The 25,385-nt window shown below is 39.0% G+C and overlaps 1 protein-coding gene across 1 annotated transcript in view; it reads left to right on the top strand.

The window, feature by feature from the left end:
* LGR4 (leucine rich repeat containing G protein-coupled receptor 4) overlaps nucleotides 1-25,385 on the top strand; it is a 108,730-nt gene that overhangs the window by 63,282 nt on the left and 20,063 nt on the right. Inside the window, exons 3-4 of the mRNA XM_039470819.2 lie at nucleotides 17,468-17,539; nucleotides 18,811-18,882. Coding sequence (XP_039326753.1) covers nucleotides 17,468-17,539; nucleotides 18,811-18,882 — 144 coding nt within the window. The remainder of the gene's footprint in view (nucleotides 1-17,467; nucleotides 17,540-18,810; nucleotides 18,883-25,385) is intronic.

Here is a 25,385-nt window from a genome sequence, read left to right as displayed (position 1 = left end):
ATTCCCATAACTCTGTGAGGAAAGTCAGTTTTACAAAGGTAGAAGTTGAGCTGACAGGGTTAAGGGCCTAACTGGAATTCATGAGCCTGGTATGCTGTTTGGCTAGGACTTGAAGTCAGGCTCCTAGAGCCCAGTTCTTTCTGGAACACCATGAGAGATGCATTCTTTCTGGAACACTGTGAGTGATATGCATTTGTTCTCCAGAAAATATTCCATCCAACTTTTTCAGTGAAATGTACTTTAGATACTATTGTTGCCAGTTGCTTTATTCTCACATTTTACCTACGATTTTTCTCCTTTTTCTAATCCTGTTCCTTCTGCATATTTAACCTACTTTTTGAAAGTTTTATTTCATAAATAGCGTTACCCAGTGATTTCTACTCTCCCTCACACCTTTGGGAATACAGAAACATAGATTCTGGCCGGGAATGCAGTACATGAAAGGTTCTGAAATCTTTGCACTTCACTTTCCTATTCTTTAAAATGGAACTTCTCACAGAACTACTGTGAAGGGAATATGGGATAATTTATGTAAAACTGATTTGTGACCATAAAGTGCTTTGTCATTGTGAGAAACTTCACTAATCATTTTAAACATTGCAGCCTTTCTTGAAGTTATTTGAAGGAGAGATGGCTTTGCTTGGGGGTAGAAGTTGGAGTTTCTATTAGCAATGTACGTAAAAGGAAACCCAGAATTTTAAGAAAACATTCACTTAGCGTTGACAGGCTCTGATGCCTGATGTGACGTTGTCAGACATGTTTTTGGCTTTCCTTTAGGTTTGTTGGGTTTTAGTATTCATTTGGGGAATGACTGAAATTGAGAGCTGTGAAAATGATTGAGTTAGAAACAGCAGAAGGAACATCCAGCTAATTTTCCATAGGCTGTCACTAAAAAAAATTGCTGTGGCTGTTACTTTGATGTGGCAACAGCAATAGAAGCCATTGCCAGCTTTGGCACTTGGGCAGTTATTGTTTAATGCACACTATATGACTAGGATAGTTCCAGTCATTTCAAAACATGATTTGACTTTGAAGACTTCACAATGCTAAAGTGAAACTCAGGTCTCTTCACAAGACCTAAAGTGAAACTTAGGTCTCTGAATGCTAATTGAAGATTACCTGTCATTTTGTTTCATCTGCAGGATAGTTAATTCTAAACAGAGTTACTACTTTATGGAAAGGGACTAGTAAATAATTTAAACAGAAAGGTTTAAAATCAAGTAAAAACAGGGGTGGGTCAAATTAAATAGTTTTAAATAATTGAATTATATATTTATACACATACACATATATGTCAAATACAGCTATTTAATCCCGTGACAATAACATATACAAAACATATTTAAAAACTTTCTGCACATACATCTATATAATATTCTGTACCAAAAAATTTTAGACTTTCAAAATATTGCAAGCATAATTTTTCATATACCCTTCACTCTGATTCCCCAAATGTTAATTTTCTCTCTACACACATGCAAAATATGTGTATACTTTTTTCAGAACCATTTGAGTGTAAGTTGTATGTAAATCTTTAAATATTGTAGTGTTTAGTCCAGAAACACAGGGATATTCTCCTGAATAACCACAGGACAATTGTCAAACTCAGAAAACTAGCTTTGATATATATTATAATCTGATCTATAATTCTTACTCAAATTTCAACAGCTGTCCCACTGATATTCTTTAGAGAAAAAGAAAAAAAATTCTGATCCAGGATAATATCCAGATAAATTATATCTGGTTCCTGTTTCAGTAATTTATTTCAAATTTCTAAAACTTTTTTCATAGTCCCTACCTAAGTTAATGCTAAAACTTAATTATGTGCTAAAAATATATTCTACCAGATTTAGTGCTCATGAGACCCCTATGAGGAGTTTATTATTGCTTACTTACGATGATGACTTGGAGGCTTTAGAGAGGTGGAAAACCTAACTGTGCTCATGGAGTCAAAGCACAACCAGGAATTGAATCTATTTTAATCTGATTCAAGTCATTGCTCTTAGTTTCTAAGCTATAATGTTGCCTCAAAAGGCACAGAATTGGAGGGAACTAAAGGGACCATCCACTCACTATTACCTGCAACTCTAAGTAGGTCAACATCTAACTGTCAAGGGTGATAAGCTACCCAATATTTCTGTAGTAAGTTTACTGAACAAATTTGTAAACAAGGAGTTCTCCCTAGAATAAAGTTTCCTTATCTAGCCATACCATTTTGCAGATGAGAATATGAAGATCCAATAGCAGATAAGTGGCTTGTTAGTATATAACTGAGCCAGAATTAGAACTTACAGAGTTCAATGCCATCTCTTCTATTTCTTATCAGTTTTTATATCTCTGAGATGTGTAGTCTCAAATAGTCTTTCTGGGTTGTTCAGAGCTGTAGAAAGTAGCTATTGTTCTCTTCTAATAAGGAATTTCCTTTGCTTCCAAACTAAAGTTTAACTCACTTAACGTTTACTCCCTTGATGCAGCCTTCTCAGGTAAGCTGTATTGACTGCAGTAATTTCCCAGAAAAAGCAAAATAGTTCCTCACTTGCGGTGATATTACATAGTTAAAAATATTATCTTCTTTGGAAGCATTCTCTTGTTCCACTTTGCAGCCCTCTGGTAGGATGATTTGGTAGCAAAGATCACCATCCTTACTGTTGGGAAGCACATGCGGAACTCATATAGGAGTGCGACTTAATCTTACTCAAGCCATTCCCTATAGTGTTTCATTTGGGGAGCTCTCAGAGTACAGATTAAGGGTGAAAACAGAGAAATTATAAGGGAGCTTGTACTAATATGCTGTATAGGCCCTTCTAGGAAACATTGTTTTGTTTTGTTTTGACTCATAAAACTCTGTGAGCTATCATTATTCCCATTTTGCTGATTGGGGAACCCAAGTTTTTCATCAGAGAGGTTAAGTAACTTACCCAAGTTTACATAGCTCATTATAAGGAAGCTGGGTATCAATCTCAGACCTCACTATGCCCCTGTATATGTGGAGAGGGTGAGGAAGGACTTGCTAGGCAATGTATAATAAATTTAACAAACTTTTGTTGGCCGAAGCACTGTGTACAGTGTTGGATCAAATGGGATTCTTGCCTTCAAGGGAGTGGGATGGTATACTCGTTATGGGAGTTCAAAACAGAAGCGAAATTACTTCTGGCAAGAAGGAATGATGGCATTTCTGTCCTCCTGTCGAAGGACAGGAGAAGTTATTCAAGAGGAGTGCACAAAGATCTGCAGAGAAGCGTGAGCAAAGGTGGGGACGCAGACTGGGATAGGTAGTAAAAATGGTTGGTTTGGTTGCAATTTTGAATTATTGAAAGGATGTTATAGAAAAGAAACCTGGAAAAGAGTTTGGGGCTAGATTAAGATATTTTGGCAGACTGACAGAGTTGTGACTCTTGAAGTTTTTTTTTGAGCTAGGGAATGACTTGTTCAGATATGACATTCAGTAAATGTAGAATCACAGCAGAGAGTTTGAAATTGAGAGAGGTAGGGGAGAAATGAAGATGCCAATGGCAATAGTCTAGGCGAGAATTATGAGAATCTGAATTAGTGCAGTTGGGAGGCAGGGAGAGGGAGGAAATGCTATGGAAATAGAATCAAGAGAATGTCTTGGTTGGGATGATAGGGGTAGCATCATTAACACTGAATTTTAGGATTACCAGGATTCTGGTGGTGCTTTGATAAAATTAGCAACCATGCAGAAAGAGAATTAAATGCTGTTTTTAGCGTACATGTTGAGTTCAGGTGGGATATGGGTAGAGGATCTAGAAGTTCAGGAGTAGAGTCCAGGATAAAGAATGATGGTTATAGCTTATAGAATAGAGTATCCTGGGTATAGATTTGGGAGTCTTTTATTTTGAGGTGATTACTGGAAACATTAGATTGAAAGAACTTGCCAAGGGAGAGAGGATAGAAAAAAAGGGAAGAAGGCCAAAGACAACTCCTTGGGAAACATTTGAATCAGGGTGTGGGAAGAAGACTAAGTGCCAGAGGGGCAGCATAACTGGGGCAGAACTCTGCCCCAGGAGCTGTGGGAGGAGAGGTTCATACAAAGAAATGAGGGATCAACACTGACATGCTGGAGAAAGGTGCCCATGACTAGATAGTGAGAAAAGGCCTTGACTTCTTTAAGTATTTTTGGAATCATTTCAGCAAGGTGGTGAAAGTGACTTTTGGGTAAAGAAACTCATCATAAAAACAGGCATTTGGGAACTGCTTATAGGCAGTTTTTGGAGAGTGGCTAAGGCTTAGAATATGTGCTGTATTTGACTGGACTCTATTGGATTTAAGAGACAGAAACCCAGTTGAGGCATAATAGAGGATTTGTTGTTGCATGTAGATAGAACTAGACAGTCCAGAAGTGGAGTTGGCTTCAGATGTTACTGGATCTTGAGGCTTCAAAGCTACAAGAGTTTTCTCATGCTTTCCATTTCTTGGTTTCAGTTGTCTCTACTTTTGTGTTTTGGCTTCATTCTTTCCTGTGCAAATAGCCTGTCTCCACAGCATGGGAAATATAACTTTCAGTACATTGTTGCATCTAGACACCCAAATAAATATCTGAAAGTGTTCCTCACCGCTTTCAGCAGAAAACATCTAGGGGGATCTTGATTGCCCAGACTGACCTCATATGCCTGTCCTCGAACCATCACTGTGTTTGGGATGGCATGGTGCAACCTGGGTTTTGAACTCATCCCAGTAGGACTGCTTAGAGTTGAGAAGTTCCCCAAAGGAAGCAGAAGAAAAGAAAAAGGAAAACCTGCTGGGCAGAAATAAACCATAGTTATTCACAGCCCACTAGAACCTAGGGACTAGGCATACTATGGGAAACATTTGTTTAGTTGGGTCAATCTGAAATGAAGAAAGGATTACTGAGGAATTCTAAGGCCCCAGTTGGGCTTAGATAATATATATTTGTAGTGAAACCAACTAGATCTTTAATTTTGTCCCATAGTGCTTTCATAACTCTGGAGGTGATGAAAGATGTGATGTACTCAGAATTTGGATTTGATAAATCAGGATTTCATAGGGGACTAGTGGAAAATAGGCAGGAGAATGGAGTGGTTCTGTATGATAGTCCTTGACATGGGATTCCAAAAGTGTGGAGAGGCAAATGAAACCATGGTTTGCTGGTTAATTTGTTATTTTTAATCAATACTGACTATTCTTTGGCTAAATATAGTAGTGACTCTAAGTAACTGAAAATGTGTTTGATATTCTACTAGCAGGATTCAATTTTCCAGCAAGAAAATAGGAATAAGTGATTTCTTTCATGCATTGACCACTCTTAGTCAAGCCATGCTTATTCAACACAATAAATATGTGCTTTAATAGGACCTTTGACTTGGAATTTGTTAATCATTTTTCCCTGATCACTACCTGTTAGTTTGGATTATATGCATACTTACTTCAAAGATGATCATTTTAGAGATGCTAGAAATATTTGTATCACAGATACAGTCAACTTTTTAAAAAATCATAATTATAAAAATGCTTAATAAAAACTGGACTTTTAAAAAACAATTATAAAATAAGTAGATACTCAGTTTTTTTAAATCTGGAAGACTTAATATTTGAAAGATATGGAACCATTATTCTACCACTGAGAGAGATAACTATGGATATTATTTTATGCATCCCTCCAAACTTTTCTCTGAGTATGTGTATACAGTTTCTTTTTAAAAATAGAATCTTGGCCGGGTGTGGTGGCTCAAGCCTGTAATTCCAGCACTTTGGGAGGCCGAGGCGGGTGGATCACAAGGTCAAGAGATCAAGACCATCCTGGTCAACAAGGTGAAACCCCGTCTCTACTAAAAATACAAAAAGTTAGCTGGGCATGGTGGTGTGTGCCTGTAATCCCAGCTACTCAGGAGGCCGAGGCAGGAGAATTGCCTGAACCCAGGAGGTGGAGGTTGCGGTGAGCTGAGATCACGCCATTGCACTCCAGCCTGGGTAACAAGAGCGAAACTCCGTCTCAAAAAAAAAAAAAAAAAAAAAATAGAATCTTACTATATTTACCACTTATATGCCATATTATAATATTTACATATTAATATATCTAGTTTTTAATCATTTAATAAATGCATAGTGCTTTATCATTTGGATGCTTCACATCTGTGTAACAAATTTCTTACTGATCAAGTGTTTGTTTGCTTTGTGGTGTTGTTATGAACAGCAGTTTTAGAAACTTTCTGTCTTTTCAGGCAGGGCCTCACTCTGTCATCCAGGCTGGAGTGCAGTGTTGCAATCTCAGCTCACTGCAACCTTGACCTCGCGGGCTCAAGTGATCCTCCCACCTCACCTCCCTGAGTAGCTGTCATATGCCACCATGCCCAGCTAGTTTTAGTATTTTTTGTAGAGATGGGGTTGCCTTGGCTGGTCTCTAAGCAGTCCTCCTGCCTTGGCCTCCCAAAGTGTTGGGACTACAAGCACGAGTCATTGCACCCAGCTGTGAAACATTCTTATCCTAGCTAGTCTCTGTATATTGGATATACTGTCTATAATTGTGCTGCTTTTATCACAGTGTGGCATGCCAAATTTAGCTCTTTTCCTAAATTCTTGTATTACAATTAGATTTAACTGTTTATAGTGGAAAACTCCAAGTAACACTGTCTTTAAACACGTCAGGCTTTATTTTATTTACCTGTGTATGAAATCTGCAGCCTGGTGACCTGGAGCTACTATGATGCATCACAAAGTTAGCAGAGACATAGGCCCTGATATTCTGCTCTGTAGTTCTTGGTGTATTCGCTTCCATGTCAAGATCACTAGATGACTGTGTCCTGGAGCTTCAGCCATCAAGACCCTATCCTCAGCAGTAGGTAGGATGAAGTAGGGAATAAAGAGGGGCATAGTTTCCAGTCGCCAGCTTCCTTTAAGAAGCCATCTTGAACATACTGCACAATGCATCTGTTCACATCTCACTGGCTAGAACCTAGTCACATAGCCAAACAGCAGGGGATGCTGGGAAATAGGACCTCTGAGCTGGGCATATTGTCTGGACTAAAATCAGCATTCTATTACTAGGTTAGAAAGGAAGAATAGTTATCATTTAGGCAGTTAAGGTACTTTTGGCAGCAAGTGAGAAAGCTCAGTTCAAAGTAAGGAAGTGTATTATCTTACGTGACAAAGTGGTAGAACCATTCCAAGGCTGATTCATGGAGTTGCTCAGCCATGGCATCAAGAACCCAGGGTCTCTTCTGCTTCCCAGTATGCTCGCCCCAGGAGGGGCTGAACCGGCCTGTTGTCACTCTGCGTAGAATATTCAGACAGGATAGCATCTAGAAGGAGAAAAGGGTCATCCTTCTAATGCATTCTCATTTGGGAATAGGGCTGTCTTTCTCAGAAATCCCCCGCAGACTTCCTCTCACTTCTTTAACCAGAGCTGGGGTCACAGGTCTATCCCTAAATCAGTTACTGGAATGGAACCAGCAGGATGGGTTAAGGCCAGTTGGTATTTACTCATGCAGCTTAGTCATGTGAAGGAGAGGATATTTGAACAAATATAGGCTCTGCCAGGAAGATGTGAATGGGTGTTAGGAAGACAACCAATAGTGTCTGCCAGAGTACCTCTCTATATTCTCATTTTATGCATTTTATACAACCATTTTGAACCCTTTCTGCCATATGATGCCTTCTCTGATCTTCCTTTTCCAAATCCCTCTTGCACTCTCTACCCCTCACCACATGCCTTTTTATTTTGTGCTTCAAATGTGTCACTGTTTACTTGTCTCCTCAACTCCATTGACTTTTCTCTAAGGAAGGGCAGGGCCTGTTGTCATACTTCTATATGGCCCTGGTGACAGCTACCACATTCTTGAACTTGAAATTGAGGGAGGGGTTAAGATAAAGAATTTCTTCTCGTTTTGAATTGATCCATGTAAAAAACCTTATCAGTCTATATAAGAATGGAATGCCATTGAAGTTTATGATTAATGAACTGTCCTTATGTAAAAGAAATGAAATGAGAAATGTCCTGGGAAAACTCAGTACTTCCTTTGCCATACCTAGGGTACTTGGCCTGTAGTAGAAACTCAATAAATATTTGTTGGTTGACGTTAGCTGTAAATTTTTTTTAAAGCTGTAATGTATTATTTCCTCACATGGGTGGATATTGCATGTGTTTATTGCCAGAGGCTAAATGACTAGGTTGTCCGGATAACTTTGCTCAGGAAATGTAACTGTTGCCTGGGTTTTTATTGATTTACTTATAAAATAAAGTCTTCCATGCATTCTTACAAGAAGTTGGAGATGCAAAGGCCAACCTGGTGCAGGTTGAATTGAATATAAAGCTCTTCAGTAGGTAGAAGATTTCTAGATGGCCTGTAAACCAAGTTTAAGCAGAAACATACTTATTGTTTGTTAAGCATTACTGCTTTCGTTGTGCATTTAAATAGGAATATATAATATGAAATATATGTGAAAAAATTTCTCCCTTCTTGGCAAAGGAAAGCTATCCTAAAACCTTGAGAATTTCCATAATAAGGGTTTCTTAATTCATGTATATTCTTAAAACATATACAATTTTTACATATACTTTCATAAGAGTTATATGAAGATGCAAAAGTCTTCCCTAGTATGTGAAAAAATGAGTAGTACATCATTAGTTGATAGAGGACTATTCTGATATGCTCTATCAAATGAGGTTTACACTGACAGCAAGAATGTTGAAGCAGAGCTATAAAGGATGCTACTAGTTGTTAGCCCTCTTTATTCACTAAGAAAGTAACCACATCCTCTGGTCCTTTTGAAGTCAATGGTAGAAAATAACACAAAACAAGCTAGGCACAGTGGCTTCCACCTGTAATCCCAGCACTTTGAGAAGCCAAGGCAGGTGGATCATTTGAGGTCTGGAGTTCAAGACCAACCTGGCCAAGATCATGAAACTCTGTCTTTACTAAAAATACAAAACTTAGCTGGGCGTGGGGGTGAGCACCTGTAATCCCAGCTACTCAGGAGGCTGAGGCAAGGGAATTGCTTGAACACAGGAGATAGAGGTTGCAGTGAGCTGAGATTGCACCACTACACATCAGCCTGGGCAACAGGGTGAGACTCCTTCTCAAAAAAAGAGAGAATGACACAAAATAACACTGTTCTGTTTCTAGGATTTCTATTAGTTTATTCCAGGGATTTACATTATTTAGGTACGGTAGGTAGGATTTACATTATTTAGGTACGGTAGGTAGGATTTACATTATTTAGATACGGTAGGTTTTGAGGAAGGCGCGTAGGAAATAGGTTCACATTTCTTATCTGTTAAAAAAGGAAAACCAAAAAACAAGAGTGGGAGTGATAAACTTGCTTGGATAGGGTGGTTTTGAGGGCCAATAGGTTGAGTATTCCTTATTTGAAATACTTAGGACCAGAAGCGTTTTGGATTTCAGATTTTAGAATATTTCCATTGCTTAAGCATCCTAAATCTGAATCTCTGATATTCAGAATACCCAAAGAACATTTTCTTTGGATGTCATGCATGTCCTCACTCCAAAAGCTCAAATTTTGGAGCATTTCAGATATTGCATTTTCAGATTAGGGATGTTCAACCTGTATAATAATGGGATAACAAAAATGAAAAGTACTACACACATGATAGTTTTTTCTTATGTATATTGATACCATATGCCCCTACATGGGAACCAGTATACCTCTTTCAGTCTTTATTGCTCACAGGAGCCAACATAGTGCTGAACACATAGTCCACCCTTGACATATTAATAAATATATGGCTTAGGACTTTAAGAAGTATGTATTTTGCTTTTTAAAACAGTTGCAGACCAGGCACAGTGATAATTCCAGCATTTTTGGGAGGCCGAGGCGGGTGGATCACCTGAGGTCAGGAGTTCGAGACCAGCCTGGCCAACATGGTGAAACTTCCTCTCTACTAAACATACAAAAGTTAGCTGGGCGTGGTGGTGGGTACCTGTAATCCCAGCTACTCGGGAGGCTGAGGCAGGAGAAACACTTGAATCTGGGAGGTGGAGGTTGCAGTGAGCTGAGATGGTGCCACTGCACTCCAGCCTGGGTGACTGAGGGAGACTCTGTCTCAAAAAAAAAAAAAAAAAAGAAGAACAAAAACAAAAAAAACAGTTGCCAGAATTTTGGATCTTGCTGATTTCAAATTACATTTAATAAAAGAATGTCACTCACCTCCTGTTAAATGCTTTCCTGTGGCTATAGTAGGCCGGTTCAGTTTTGAACTAGCAATGCCTTCTCTGGAGGCAGTGGCATGGGCCAGTGGTTGTGCCTAGTGTGCTTTATACATACATGGCACTGCAGTGGTCCACTCACTTGAGGGAATAGAATGGCATCCCAGGAGAAGTAGCCTGGCTATGTTTGGGTACCACCTGTGATACTTCCTCTGTGTGGCTTCAAAAGTAGGTATAGAAAGAAACAAGGAAGGCCAGACATGGTGACTCAGACTCATGCCTGTAATCCCAGGATTTTGGCAGGCCGAGGTGGGTGAATTACCTGAGGTCAAGAGTTCCCAGCCTGACCAACATGGTGAAACGCCAGTCTCTATTGAAAATACAAAATTGGCCAAATGTGGTGGTGCATGCCTGTAATCCCAGTTACTTGGGAGGGTGAGGCTGGAGGAGAATCCCTTGAACCCGGGAGGTAGAGGTTGCACTGAGCCAAGATCGCACCATTGCACTACAGCCTGGGCAACAAGAGCAAAACTCCGTCAAGAAAGACAGAGAGAGACAGAGAGAGAGAGAGAGAGAGAGAGAGACAGAGAGAGACAGAGAGAGAGAGAGAGACAGAGACAGAGACAGAGACACAGAGAGAAGGAGAGGAAAGGGAAAAAACATTGCTGAGGGGTAGATAAATGCTGCTCAGAAGGGAATGGTGGTGCTCGAATTACTTTTCAGGTAGGACTTGATGAGAGCATAATGCCAGGCCATCTGGTAACCACCTCTGCAAAGGGAAGGCAGGCACATGAGTGAATGGGAGGCTGTGGTCACTCTCTTCTGGTTTTATCATCTAGTCTTCAACCTCTCCATAAGGGAAAGGGGAAATTGCCATTAATAAGAAAGCATCCTAGGCTGGGTGTGGTGGCTCATGCCTGTAATCCCAGCATTTTGGGAGGCCAAGGTAGGTGGATCACCTGAGGTCGGGAGTTCGCGACGAACCTGACCAACATGGAGAAACCCTGTCTCTACTAAAAATATAAAATTAGCCAGGTGTGGTGACACATGCCTCTAATCCCAGCTACTCAGGAGGAATTGCTTGTACCTGGGAGGCGGAGGTTGCAGTGAGCTGAGATCGCGCCATTGCACTGCAGCCTGGGCAAGAAGAGCAAAAACTCTGTCTCATAAATTAATAAATAAGAAAACACTCTATTATTTGTGTACAAAGTGTGCTTCATGCTTACTGCCACAGTTGCTGGTAGCCTCTGCCCTCTTTCTCTGCACGATGTCTCCTCACAACAGCTGCTGAAAGCCACTGACTCCTCATGTGCCCTCCTCGCTGCTCAGTCCATATGTCTAATCAGTGTATATATGGTATTTCTTACTTCACTAATTCTTGGCTAGAATTCAGCCAAATGGCTACAGTGAAATTTCTGTAATAGACCACAAGAAACCTAAGTCCCAGCATTTCTCAGAGAAATAATATCAGTTGGTATATTCTCTATTTCACACTCGCCTCTCTTGTTTTCTAAGTTGCTCCCCAAGTGAAGAAACTCTAGCGTAGCTCAGGGCATTTCATGAAGGAATTAACTTTGACCCAGGTTGCCATCTGAAATGTGGCCTAGTCCTTGACACCCACCATTGACCAGTGCCCCATATTTAGCCAGTGCAGTTCCTGCTTTTTCCCCCTGCTGGAAGGGAGGGCAGAGGGGAAATTTCAGGTCATATATGCATCACGAGTCAAGGATATTATTGAAAACTCTTGCTTTCCAAAAAGCTTCCCCTGGAAGGAGCCCCCAATGTCAATCCATGGCCTTTATGAATAATAAATGTACACAAAACAGATTCACAGAGACATTACACACTGAGCCACTTGTATGCCGCTTCCTGGAATGGTTCCAAATCCAGTGGGAAAGCGGAAGTCTAGAGGATTGCTTTTTCCCTCTCCTCTGCCTTTTCTCTTTCTCTCCATTCTTTGTGTTTGCTCTCTTTGCTTCTGGGACTGTTGTAGCAAACAGAATAAATGGGAGTTGCCTTGAGGTAAACGGTGTCCCATGTGAAATCCTGCTTGACTCGTTTTAATTCTGTGCCATCATGTGCACACCACAGCATGTGTTGAGATACCTCTGTGGACCAGTGGACTGATGATCCCATGTTTAAAGTCCCTCCCCACCTTTCCTTTAGAAAATATACTTCCAGCATATGTCGAGAAAGAAAATGTTTGCCCTGGCACTTGACACTTTAGCCACGTAGTTCTTTCCTGTTAGGAGAGTGAGGGAGAAGAAATAGGAAAAGCTGCAGAAAAGGGAAGATAATCAGGAAGCTTTCTCACCCTTAAAGTAGTAATATTAGCTTTGCAAATCCAGAGTCTGACATTGGGGGTTAGTGGAGACATTACAGCAAATACTAAGTGTCTTCCTTATGTAAGAGGTCAGTACAAGGGAATACAGAATAAATATGATGTAGTCACTGCTCATGAGGGACATATAAGATCATTGAAGAAGATCAGAGAAGTACAAAGGAACTAGAGGCAGACTATGATGCACCCAATGAGACAGCTTTGTCTAAGCTACCTGTGGAATCAAAGGAAAGTGATACCGTAATGGGTTCATCCCAGTGATAATGTACCCTACTTGGACAACTTGAACAAGGCTTCAGTTGGCAGAGGACAGAGTTGAGGGTATTTCAGGTGAAGGAGATGGTGTGAGTAAAAAGTCAGAGATGGCAACACATGATGTGTTTGGACGTAGTAACTGTGCTAAGTTGCAGCAGGGGAAAAGAGCCTTTGGGAAAATGCTCAGAATTGTGCTTTTTCAGATTAAGTGGTTTGAGGCAGGAATCTTGTGGAAGTTCATGGCAGTAGTCCAGGAGGAAAAAAACTCAGGTGATTACAGAAAGACTCAAAGAGTGGATGAATTGAAAGCTTGCAGAGGGACACTCTCTGTGGTCTTTGGAAACAACACAGAAGGGAAAGAACTGATGCCTGGGACTGTCCACCTTTACAAACAGAAAACCGTACTACTTTCACTGTTATTTTTTCACCCTAATTATTTTTTTCTTTCGTATTTCATAGCCTTTGGAAATTAGTTAAATAATATTGTTTGTGGGACAAAAAGAAAAATAGAAATAACATGATTTACTCAATGCAGAAGGTTTTCTGGGGGCAGCCAATAGATACTGAAGTAGTGAGAAGCTAAGAAAACAGTTGGCTATATAGCACAGAAGTGCAAACCCAGGCATGGAGTGGAAAGTGGCCTGTCTTTGCTAACAGAGGGCCAAATTCCTCCTCAGGATTAGCTACCTCTTTTTCCTCCAGAGTTGCCTTAAAAAAATATAAAAATAAAAATAAAAAACACAGCAGAGAATGCTATATACCCTTAACCAAGTCTCAGTGAGTTTAAGGCATGCCCTACCTTTGGGCACTCCGGGAATCCCATTCTCAGCCCCTCTCACTGGTCATTTTTGGCTATGGGAAGGATGGCCCTGTGGATCTGTTGGGAATTTCTCCGTAATTGCAGTTCTGAGTCCCTAATGCATACACTTTCCTAGCTAGATTTGTTCTGCTGGGTGACAGCTGTTGATACTCAGACAAGGCTATTAACTTGCCCAAGTCCACTCTGCCCCACCTTTTTTGAGAATTATTTCCTAATCTCTTGGTGACACACTAGAGGCATTGCAGTACAGGTAGAAGTAGGTATTTCAGCCAGCCAGGCAAGAGAACTTGAATGCTGGCTTCTCCATGTACCAGCTGTGTGACTTATGCCAAGTCACCTAACCACTTAGGGACTCGGAGAAGCAGGGTTGTTGTCTCTAGACGATTAAAATGAAAAAATGTTTGTGTACCATCTGTCCTGTCACAGTGTCTGCAACTACTGTGGGTGTATAGTTTTTTCACTTCCAAAGAATTTGGGATTTTGTTCCTAACCCTGCTATTTATTTACTTTGCTCGTTTCTGAATCTGAGCTTTTAGACATGAAGCATCCCCGAAGTTTACTCTAAGAAATACTAGCTCATAAAATAAGCAACATGTAAAGAGCTTCTGGAGGGTGCAATTACTGAAGCTGCAGAGCTTTTACCAAGCTGCTCTGCTTGTTATTCATTAACACAGCAGCTTGGTATACTTAGGTAGATACATTCCTGAAGGCTCCACAGGGTATGTTTACTCTAGTAACAAACTAAGTAATCAAAGTAGTGTGTCCTCTTGCACGGCATTATCACTGTCCACCACATACAAGCGGTGTTTATTTCTCTAGATCGTTGGCTTGTATTTCAGGATAAGCCTCATGCAGAGCTCATTTTATCATTTATATTAAAGATAAGTCGAGAAGAAAGAGAATGCTTTTTGAAGTTAGGTTACTTTAGTTTTCTCATGGTTTATAAAAGGGGCAGAGATTTGGGAAAAGGAAGCAAATATTTTGGCTAATTTGGTCAAACACTGTTTTCTGTTGACAAGTTAAGATAATCAGGTGTTCTGCATTTTGCCACTTTCCTTTGTTATTTTATTAAGTACTTTTTTTTTCATGAGCTCAGCACAATAGGCAGAACTCAAGGAAAGCCCATAGATACAAAGACATTCAAGACTAATATTAGAGACAAAAGAATAATAAGAATCCTGGAACAGCCTTAGTCTGTTTATAGTGTTTCTTTTTTGGAGGAATCTAGCTTTTTAACACTTGGAGGAGCAGTCACAGGACTATCTGAGGCCCTAGGGGAAAGATGGCTACTGCCTCTTATGGCTCTTATGATGCAATTTGATCTTTTAAAATGTGACCTTTTAAACACTTTGTATTACGGCTGTGAGCATTATCAGTTGAATTTAATGAGTGACTGGGGTGTAGAAAACCCTTTGAGATTGCCTGTACCAAGCTTGCACTAAGGTAGACCTGGGGATGCTATGGCATCCGAATGGTGAGCATTTTCGAGGAGAGGCTTCTGAGAAAGCAGTTTCTGGCTAATGAATTGGCATGCTGGTGGGTGGTAACAGAAGTTTGAGATCCACGCCCTGTTCTTGAAGGTATTTGTACTTGGCCTGCAGGACTAATACAAGAAACAACCAGTACACGGTAGCTTGTGACCAAGTTTAATTATGAGCTCTAAGTGTTCAGGCATAGGGCACGTTTATAAGAACTGAAGCTTTCAAGAGAAGCAGCACTGCAGTTGGGTGTTTAAGGGGGGTACAGATGAGGTTGCTAGGTGAAGCATTTAAAAGATGTAGTGATTTGAGAGGCCAAGGTGGGCGGATCATTTGAGGTCAGGAGTTCGAAACCAGGCGAACATGGTGAAACCCGATCTTTACTAAAAATACAAAAATTACCTGGGCGTGGTGGGGGGCGCCTATCATCCCAGCTACTTGAAAGGCTGAGGCAGGAGAATCATTTGAATACAGGAGTTGGAGGCTGCAGTGATCCTAGATTGCACCACTGCACTCCAGCCTGGGCAACAGAGTGAGTCTCCATCAAATGAATGAATGAATGAATGATGTGATGGTAAAGCTGGCTAGTCTAGAACCAAGAGGATTTGCCAAAGAGAAATATTTTAAAATGGAAGCAACTGAAGAGGACTTAAAACCATCTTTTTCAGTCCCTTGTTTTACTTCTGGCAAGCCCTGGGAGCTGAAGGGGCACAGGGCTGACGGGACAAAGCAAGCTGTTGTGAGCCAGGATTATGGGAAACCTTGAAAGGTAATGCAGTGTAGAATTTAGGTGCTTGGATGCCTTGTGAGAAACAAAGTACATGGTGGGAGGACTTATTAGGAAGGATTTAGTTCAGGAGCATAAACGGTGCTAAACTTGTGGTATTGCCTGAGAATCCAGCATTGTTATTCTTGCCATTGAAGGAAATAATTCTTCATACTTACCCCTTTGGTTTCTTGGTCTTTTGGCTGTTTACTTTCCTGTCTCCTTCCCGCCCCCCTGTCTTCAGTGCAATCGCCTCTATGTTAATGCTAGGTAAGGATTACACTTCCCAGGGCAGTTTGCATTTTATTAATAACTGGAACACCATTTCAAGAGAAAATGCATCTAACAGTAGAGCTTCAGGCAGCAGTGACTTCAAATTTTAAGGCTGGTAAAGTATCTTTCATGTATCCCTAAAATCAGGATATATAAGTGGAACAGATTAGAAGTGGGGGAACCTAAAGATGTTGTGTGTCTGGCACTTAGTAAGTACTCATATTTTTAAATGAATGAATTAAACTTTGTAGTGAATGAATGAATTGATGAATAAGGCTCAGCGGTGCAGGGTTTTTAGGGAGGGAATAGGAAGAATAGTGGAATTACATCCCTTTTAAAGGAGGGATTATAAATGTTAAGTTTTATAAATTTTTAAAATTAAAAAATTTAATTATAAATTTTAACAGAGGAATTTTAAAGGAGGACTTGGTGACTATGTGGTCTCAAGATGTGTGGAAGAGAACATTAAAATATGTATACATAGTTACAGAATCTAGCTGTTTAGGAGAGTATCCCTGACAGAACCAGAACTCAGAAGAGTCCTGTCTTCGATCATATGAACACACAACCGTCACTTTTGAGTACACATTTGAAAACATTCCTTCACTTCACCTGTCTACAAGTTAACTTATGTGAATCACTGCCCTGCTTCCTGATTATTCTCCCTGATGTCCTCTGTTCAACTTTTTCTTCTGTTTCTCTATGCCCAGGGAAATGGGAGGAAAAGTAGGGTTCAGTATGAATTGGGTACCCAGATTTCTTACAAAAGGATCTGAAGAATTCTTATCCTTTTCTTATTCTACTTTTATCACCACTTTGAATTTGTCATGTCAAAATTTCTTTAGGAAAGCCAGTTTATTTCAGAAAAAAAGGATACAGGCCACTGTTTAGAAAGTTATGCTTGAAATGACTCACACTTTTTGCCTCTCTTTTGCATGGGATATGCTGCCCTTAGTTATGCAGAGATAACAGTCTGACTTGCCTCCCAAAAGCATTCTTCCTTGACAGACTGGTTTGCTCTAATCTGTATAAACACTCTTGCCTGCTGACCAGTAGTCTTGTATTTATGAGGCCCTTAGAAAACACTGCAAGCTGCAGAGTGACCATGAATAGCAAACTTAATTTGGTTTAATGTGTTTTGGCTTGCTTGACCTCACCAGAATAAAAATGTGCCTGCTTAAATTATTGTATTGGGACTTAAAAAAAATTCTAGAGACATTTATCTCATTGGAAGACTCTCAGGATCATTTTAGCAAAGGTTTAAGTCCATGTTTAATGTCAGATAGACTTGAAATGTTTAACGTAGAGCTTTAATCACAGAGTAGGTTTTTTAAGTTCTGAATTTTAAGTCTGAGTGACTATTTTTTTTCTTACTACTTTTTTTTTTTCTAGACAATTGGCTGGCAACGACCTTTCTTTTATCCACCCAAAGGCCTTGTCTGGGTTGAAAGAACTCAAAGTTCTGTAAGTAATGCAATTTTAGAGTTTCACAGCTGGCTGTGTATTTTCTTTCTGCGTAGTCAACATGCTTGGAACTAGGTGAAGCACAGTTTCTTTTAGTTCAGGATTAAAAGATTTAAGGAGTGGCCAGTGGGTAGTGTGGGAGGCTAGAGGTTGATTTAGGCAACTCTGCTTCTTGATAACAAAATGTAAAACCTAAATAATAGACATTCTGATCTCCAGTATATGACAGTTGAATGTTAGGCTTTTTGGGTAGCTAATGCATTGAATCAAACCCATACTTAAGTTTTACTGGTAGGGTTTTGTTTCTACTTATTTTATAGCAATAAGAATTTTGAATTACCTGACCCTAAAAAGGAAAAAGGCTTACAAGTGCTCCAAATGTTAAAATAGATTTAGAGCTAAAGGGCATTCACATGCCTACAATTTATATTGCCAGTGAAGGATGAGGAAATAAATTCCTGGCAGTGGTCTGGAGCCTGGAGTGTGGCAGATTAGGAAACAGGTGAACTGACTGCCCCCACTTCTGCCACTACAGTGCTGGATGACCTTCAGCAGGTCATTAGACCTCTCTGGTGCAGTGAGCTAGGTGGGACCTTTACCTCTTCCATTCTGTGGTTATGATTCATGTCAGGCAGTCATTTTATTAATGTGACAGGAATGGCTTTAGGCAAAAAATCAAAAGGATTTCATTTTCAGTATGGATCTATGCCTCTATTCAGCAGGCCCTAACTAGTAGATGATCAAAGCTCTGTTTCTCATCTGGCCCCACATGCATTGAGGACATTGCTGCTGTTTCTTAAGAGCTTGGGATCTTCCTTCTGCTTGGCAAAATGGGCTTTACCTGATGCCCATGTTGCTGGGCTCTGCTTTATTCCAATTTGTAAAGGCATTAGGAATTCCAGCGGATTTGCTTATTATACCTCCCAGTTAACTTGTTATAGCTTCTAATTAACATTAACTAATGGTACCCAGGGTGATGTACATTAACTAGAGTGTCTTAATTACCAGGAACAAAACCACCCTTGGAAATGTGGATTACCCAGCAAGTCTGTGTTCTGGCATGGCTTGGGATAGCAGTATAGATTTTCCTTCTGGCTTTACAGCAAGAGCTTCTTGAAGTTTTGCAGTTCTCTTGTCTTAGATGCTTTCTACCTCTACCTCCCTGTTTTCCCTTTGGAAATATTTTTTGGAAAACAAAAAAAGGCTTTGAATTTTTCTAAGAAAAAATGGTAACAATTACTTGTTATTCACTAATCAAAAATTTCTTTCAGAACGCTCCAGAACAATCAGTTGAAAACAGTACCCAGTGAAGCCATTCGAGGGCTGAGTGCTTTGCAATCTTTGTAAGTAACTTCTCGGTTTCCTGCATTCTTGACTTACCAGGAGACTACTCTGGCTGTTAAAGGTGTAAAGAACCGGAATCCTAAGGAAAGAGGAGATTTATCCTTTCATCTCAGATCAAAAGAGAGATAGCCAGGCAGTATTATCAAAATGTCCTTTGGTGAAGGAGAAGGAGGTGGTTCTGTTTACCTTTTCTCTTGTCTTAAAGGCTGAGAGAAAGCTACTGGGTATTCACTGCTGGGTGTACTTCCATGAACTTGTGCATAGCTGGTGATCAGCACCTCTTTGGAACCAGTTATGTGTGTACAGAAGTTTTAGTGTCTTGTGCCTTGACTGTCAAGAAACAGCCACAAAGAGGTTTCTGTTTCACGTGGTAATGATAATCAGAACAAATTGATTATAATTCCTCAATTTGGTGAAGGGAACTTCCCGGAAAAAATGAAAAGTATTCTTCAAAACAAGGAACTTCATTAGCTTCTACTAGAATAATGAATACAAATTTGCATTGCTCACTTCATGTCCTAAATACCAAATACAATGGAACTCTGGGGCGTAGTTTCTCTAAGTGTGGTAGTTTGACCACACTTTGCAACAGACTCACTAGGGGAAGATTGCTAAAATGCAGATCCCTAGGCTGTATTCTAGAAGTAATGCTGTTTTCTTTTTAAAGGTAGAATTCAGAAGTCTAATTTTAAATAATCTCCCTAGAAGCACTCTGAATAAAAAATGTTAATAGTTAATCTCCCTATGTGTGCTGGTATAAAACTGCATTTTAGCGACATCACATATTTGTATATTAATCTGTCTCTTAGATTCTGTATTATACTTTGAAATAACTGCAAATAGTAGGAAAGGCACACAGGTTAGAAAACAGGATGAAAATGACCAAGCCGCTTGTCCCATCAATTTGCTAACATAAAGCCATTTTTAACTGCACCAAAGAGCCATCCCTACAAATTATAAATCATGGATTACCATTTGATTTTAGATTAGATATTCTAGTAGTTAATGAGCAATGAATATGAAACTAAAAATATATACTACTAATAAAAATGTATGCTGTAAAATTAAACTTTAAACTGTATCTAACCCATAAACAAGGAGTATCCAGGGTGTTGGCCATTTAGTTCCTGGTTTAAAAGGAAGTTTAATTTAAGGTGGTCTGTATTAAATAGCTTCCTTCACTAAAATGGTAAGTTAGGAATATAGGATTTTTCACCACAGCTAATTGGGAAGGTTCTGAGAAGACTTTAAAAATGAATCAGTGGGAGCTGGGCATGGTGGCTCACGCCTGTAATCCCAGCACTTTGGAAGGCCAAGGCGGGCAGATCACATGGTCAGGAGTTAGAGACTAGCTTGGCCAATATAGTAAAACCACGTCTCTACACACACACACACACACACACACACACACACACACACACACGCACACACACGCACACAATGAATCAATGGGAATGGGAATGAGTTCCCTTATAGAAATGTTACTTGACTGACTTCATACACTCTCTCGCCTCAGATGGATGTACACAGTGGGAGTCATCTGACCTCTCTTGGACCTGAATTCACAGGCATTTTAAATAATTCTCATTTTCTTTTGCTTCTTAAGAATTTATTTTACTTCAAGACCTTCATATTGAATTGTCACTTTGCAAATTTAATAATCAAAATATTCAATTATTTTGTCTAGTTTACTGGCTAAAAAAGAGAAGACTAAAATCTCATTTGCAACTTTAGAACAGAAAAATTACCCAGAAAACATACAAATATTCTCTCTAATTTGTGGTCAGTAAGAACATTAAAGTACACAAGACATTTATTGGTAATATAGATAATTTAAAGTGGTGTTTTTCACAGAAATCATAGATTTCACTCTCATGTTTTAAAAAAGCATACTGTGCTTATTTATCATTCATGGAGCAAATTGCTTAAATTATCTCTAAAATTGGGATGAGTATATAGAGCGGAGGTAAAACAAACTTTTTAAAAAGGCGTTGGGATGTTATCATATATAGCAGAAACACAAAGTGCTGCTATGTGTCAGGCCTGTTTTATTTAAGAAGGAAATGTTCATGCGTTTGTTAGCAGAGTGAGTGCAGTGGTGAAGTTAGATACAATTGAAGTTTTGTCATGGTGTAAAACAGTCTTATCAGCACTTGAGTCATTTTGAAAATCTGTTCTTCAGATCTGAATTACATGAAAGATTTCATTGTGGTTTTGAATAGTGCTTAAAAGAAGCAAAGTTCATTAGGGATTGAAACTGACCACCAGTGGTTTGATGCAAGGGTATGTTTGATAATGACTTATAAAATCAGAAAGTCAATTGTTGATACTAATAAAAAGGTTGTATAATTGCCTCCCATAAAGCTAAAAAGACTAAAGCATTACCTTAGCAGGCTATTAAAGTGACATGTCATAATTATCTCCACTAGAAATTTTTTAACATCAGATTACATTTTTATTGAACATTAAAAGATCTCAAAGATTAAATTTCGTAGGTTTTTATCAGTTTTAAAATATGTTTACAACATTTATATTATTGGTAAGTTAGAGCAGAGAGAAAGGAGATCTTTTGATTATACAGGTGTTTATTGATAACAAAGACTTCAAACAGTTAAATATCTGCATTTAATATTATTTTGTTACTATAGTTTGTTTAGTCAAGAAACTTAAAAACACATGAATCTCAGTCAATTGCAAAATAGGCTTTTGAGAATAGGGAATAGAAACATGTTTTCCAGACAAAAATAACAAAGAAATTGAGTGGATAAATAGGTCATTCACTGTTTAACAATAAAACTGTTCGTAAATAAAGCAGTAGTTTATCTCTTACCACATGGAGTTTAAATAGTAAAATACCTTGAATAAACTATCATACTCTTTCCACTTTGTGAGATATCTGTTGCTTTTTAGCATTTTCTTAAAGAATGATAGTATTTTCTTTATCTGTTAATTAGGATGAGTACTAATAGCATAGGTCATTGCTACAAAGCCACACTGAAACAGTGCTCTGAAACACTGATCTCAGTATAAGTACAGACTCTTCACTTTTATGGGTGCCTCACCACACCCACATGTGAATTGAGGGATAAGGATTAACCATTTCAGTCACCAAAAACCATTTTTCTCATTAAACCTCTTATTTAAGAGTTTCATTTTTCATAGTTCTTTAATCCCTACTTAGGTGTGACTTCAAAATTTTGGGAAATTTTTAGTACAGAGAAAATTGTGTTCATGCTTTTATTGTTGTATTATGCTATTTTATTGTTGTACTTAATGCTATTTTGTATAGACGATGATTTCATTACTGTCTTAGCTCAAAACTCCCCTAGTTTTCTAGCAATAAGTTAAGGCCATCCTTTTTCCTTGATGGCACAGAATTCAAAGGAGTTTTAAGGTTGTATAAGGTACTGAATTTATATTAAAAAGGTACGGACAACTTTCCTTATTATAGTATTTTCTGTATCAATGAAGGTATTGTAGATATTTGGAGGTGCATTGCATACTATTTTATTGAATATGAATACACATTGTCATCAATATGGTAAATAATTTAAACTTTTCAACTTCAGTAACACTAAGGAACTTCAATTTGTAATGAAAATGCAACCCAAACCCCTTACCTGGCCTATAGAGACTCATGGAATGTGGACCCTGTTCACATCCCCAGCTGTGTCTCCTTGGGCCCTCCACTCCCCTCCTCCAGCGTTTTAATCACTCTTGTTTTCTGAGAGTTGCTGGATCATACCAAGTTGATTTCTACTACTGGGTCTCTGCCCTGGCTCTTTTCTTTGCCTAAAACACTCCTTGCCCAGCTCCTGTTTCGACTCATTCTTGTTTATTCTTTAGGTCTCACTTTAAATGTCACCTTCTGAGAATGATAGTTTCCAGGTTCATTCATGTCCCTACAAAGGACACGAACTCATTGTTTTTTATGGCTGCATAGTATTCCATGGTGTATATGTGCCACATTTTCCCTGTCCAGTCTATCATTGATGGACACAGGGAGGGGAGCATCACATACTGGGGTCTGTCAAGGGGAAATAGGGGAGGGACAGCGGGGGGTGGGGAGTTAGGGAGAGATAGCATGGGGAGAAATGCCAGATATAGGTGATGGGGAGGAAGGCAGCAAATCACACTGCCATGTGTGTACCTATGCAACAATCTTGCATGTTCTTCACATGTACCCCAAAACCTAAAATGCAATAATAATAAAAAAAGGATCTGACCTCTGCAATGCAGGACAGAAAAAAAAATGTCACCTTCTTAGAAATACTTTTCTTGACCAAATGCATTTTGAGTAGCTACCCTCCTTTTCAGAGTCCATCAGTCTTTAATCTCAGTGCCTTGTTTATCTACTCCAGAGGTACTTTTAAAGTACTCCATTATCATTTTGCAACTTGTATGTCACCTCCTCCACTGGAATATCAGTCTCCTAAGGACAGGCCTCTTGCCTTTCACTAGTTTATCCTTTCTGCCTAACAAGATGCTCAATTTAAATGTGTTGAATGAATTGCAGGTAATTAAGTTATCTAGAAGTATAATTTAGTTACATTATTTATTTATATAATATGCTTAATTGTATGATTATATGTTTAAGTCTCTTCCTTCCTAAGAATGGAAAAGTTCCATGAGGGTGTGTGTGTGTGTGTGTGTGTGTGTGTGCGCGCGTGTGCATGTGTGTGAACACATTCCTATCTGCTCATTAAAGCAAATATTCTAAACAGCTCTGTAGCCAGTACTTTGCCAGTCTGTTATGTAAAAGTTGCCGGTCTCAGAGTAAGTTCTAGAAATCCTAAAAAATGAACAAGTCTAAAAATGTGTGTTTCTTTTTTTTTTTTTTTTTTTTTGAGACGGAGTTTCGCTCTTGTTACCCAGGCTGGAGTGCAATGGCACAATCTCGGCTCACCGCAACCTCCACCTCCCGGGTTCAGGCAATTCTCCTGCCTCAGCCTCCTGAGTAGCTGGGATTACAGACATGTGCCACCATGCCCAGCTAATTTTTTTGTATTTTTAGTAGAGACGGGGTTTCACCATGTTCACCAGGATGGTCTTGATCTCTTGACCTTGTGATCCACCTGCCTCTGCCTCCCAAAGTACTGGGATTACAGGCTTGAGCCACCGCGCCCGGCCAAAAAAATGTGTGTTTCTAGGTAGATTCTTAAGGCAGCTGCTCAATGTCCTAAGCTCTCCCTTTTTAAGTGTTCTTTCAGTTAGTTAATAGTTTCTCTATTAGAAAGAAAGCTTCCATCAGATACTCACCAGGACCAATGGTCTTTAACCCCTGCTGAACTGTCAGTAGGAAGGGAAAATGCATCTAGGGCTGGGAGCAGTTAATTGGGACCAGGGGGACCTGACTGTGGTGGAAAGGGACAATTATGGCAGGAACTGAAGTTGGAACAGTGTAAGGAAACAGGAGGCACAAAAACCACTCTAAAACTCAGAATTTCCTGAACTTGAAAGTTGTCAAACCGTTTCTTTAAAAAGATGCTGTCATTTTGAATTTTTAATCAGTTTTTTTGTGTTCTGTAATTTTCACAAAGAGATCCAAGGCTGTGAGGCATGAATATAAATGATGAAGATACATCAACAAGGGATTTGTGAGGAAAGCTGTGATTTGCCTGGCACATAGTGTCCCTCATCATATTAATACCAGATTGTTGAAAAGCTATTATTCCAACAATTACATCTGGTTATGCCAACAATAATACGTAGGACTTAGTTTCCTGATTTTCATATGGGGACTTAACTTTAAGTATGAGTAATCCTATTAGTAAGGTGTTATTAATTCCAAAATTTTTGGAAAAATTGAAGAAGCTTTAAAGCCACAGTAACATTGATTTAAGGAGCTGCTTAATTTTTCCAGCAGACAATTTGACCTTTTCTTAATAATTGTTAATTTTGGCACACTAATTTTTCAAAAACACTTAACTGCTAAGAGAAGAGGAAAAAGTTGCTTTGCCTGTACATGACACTTATATTTTTAACTTGCCTAGAGGTAATAAGGATGATTGAAAATCTATTGAAATTCTTTGTTGTTATAAACAAATTCTAAGTATTTTCTAATATTTTCCTTTGGTACAGAATCAGTAAGGAGGAAATTTAATGTCTAATATTAGTTATGATGTAACATTAGAAGTAAAGTAGCTTATTAGGTCAGTTTAGTTTCTTCTTTTTTTTGTATGTCTGATAATTATGCTCTGAAACATAATTTCAATATGAACTTTCTGAGTTTTTTAAAAATAGGTATCTTTCTGCTATAAAGTTACTTCTTAGCCAAAGATAGTTGAAGAATATAGATTTGGGTACATGCCATTCTTATGAACAAAGAGAAAGAACTGGCTTTCATATACTGATCATGAAAATGTTATTAGATTTTATGAGGATTTCCAGTGAAATTAAAGATGGTCATTTTTATAAGTCCTTTTTGTTTTGAAAGCTTTGAGAGTTGTGAGACTTGGACTGACTCATTTCGCTAGAATTTGTTACTGAACATGGTTGTTTC

Source organism: Saimiri boliviensis, chromosome 6 (genome assembly GCF_048565385.1).
Source record: "Saimiri boliviensis isolate mSaiBol1 chromosome 6, mSaiBol1.pri, whole genome shotgun sequence".
NCBI lineage: Eukaryota > Metazoa > Chordata > Mammalia > Primates > Cebidae > Saimiri > Saimiri boliviensis.
This window is presented reverse-complemented; position numbering and strand designations above follow the sequence as displayed.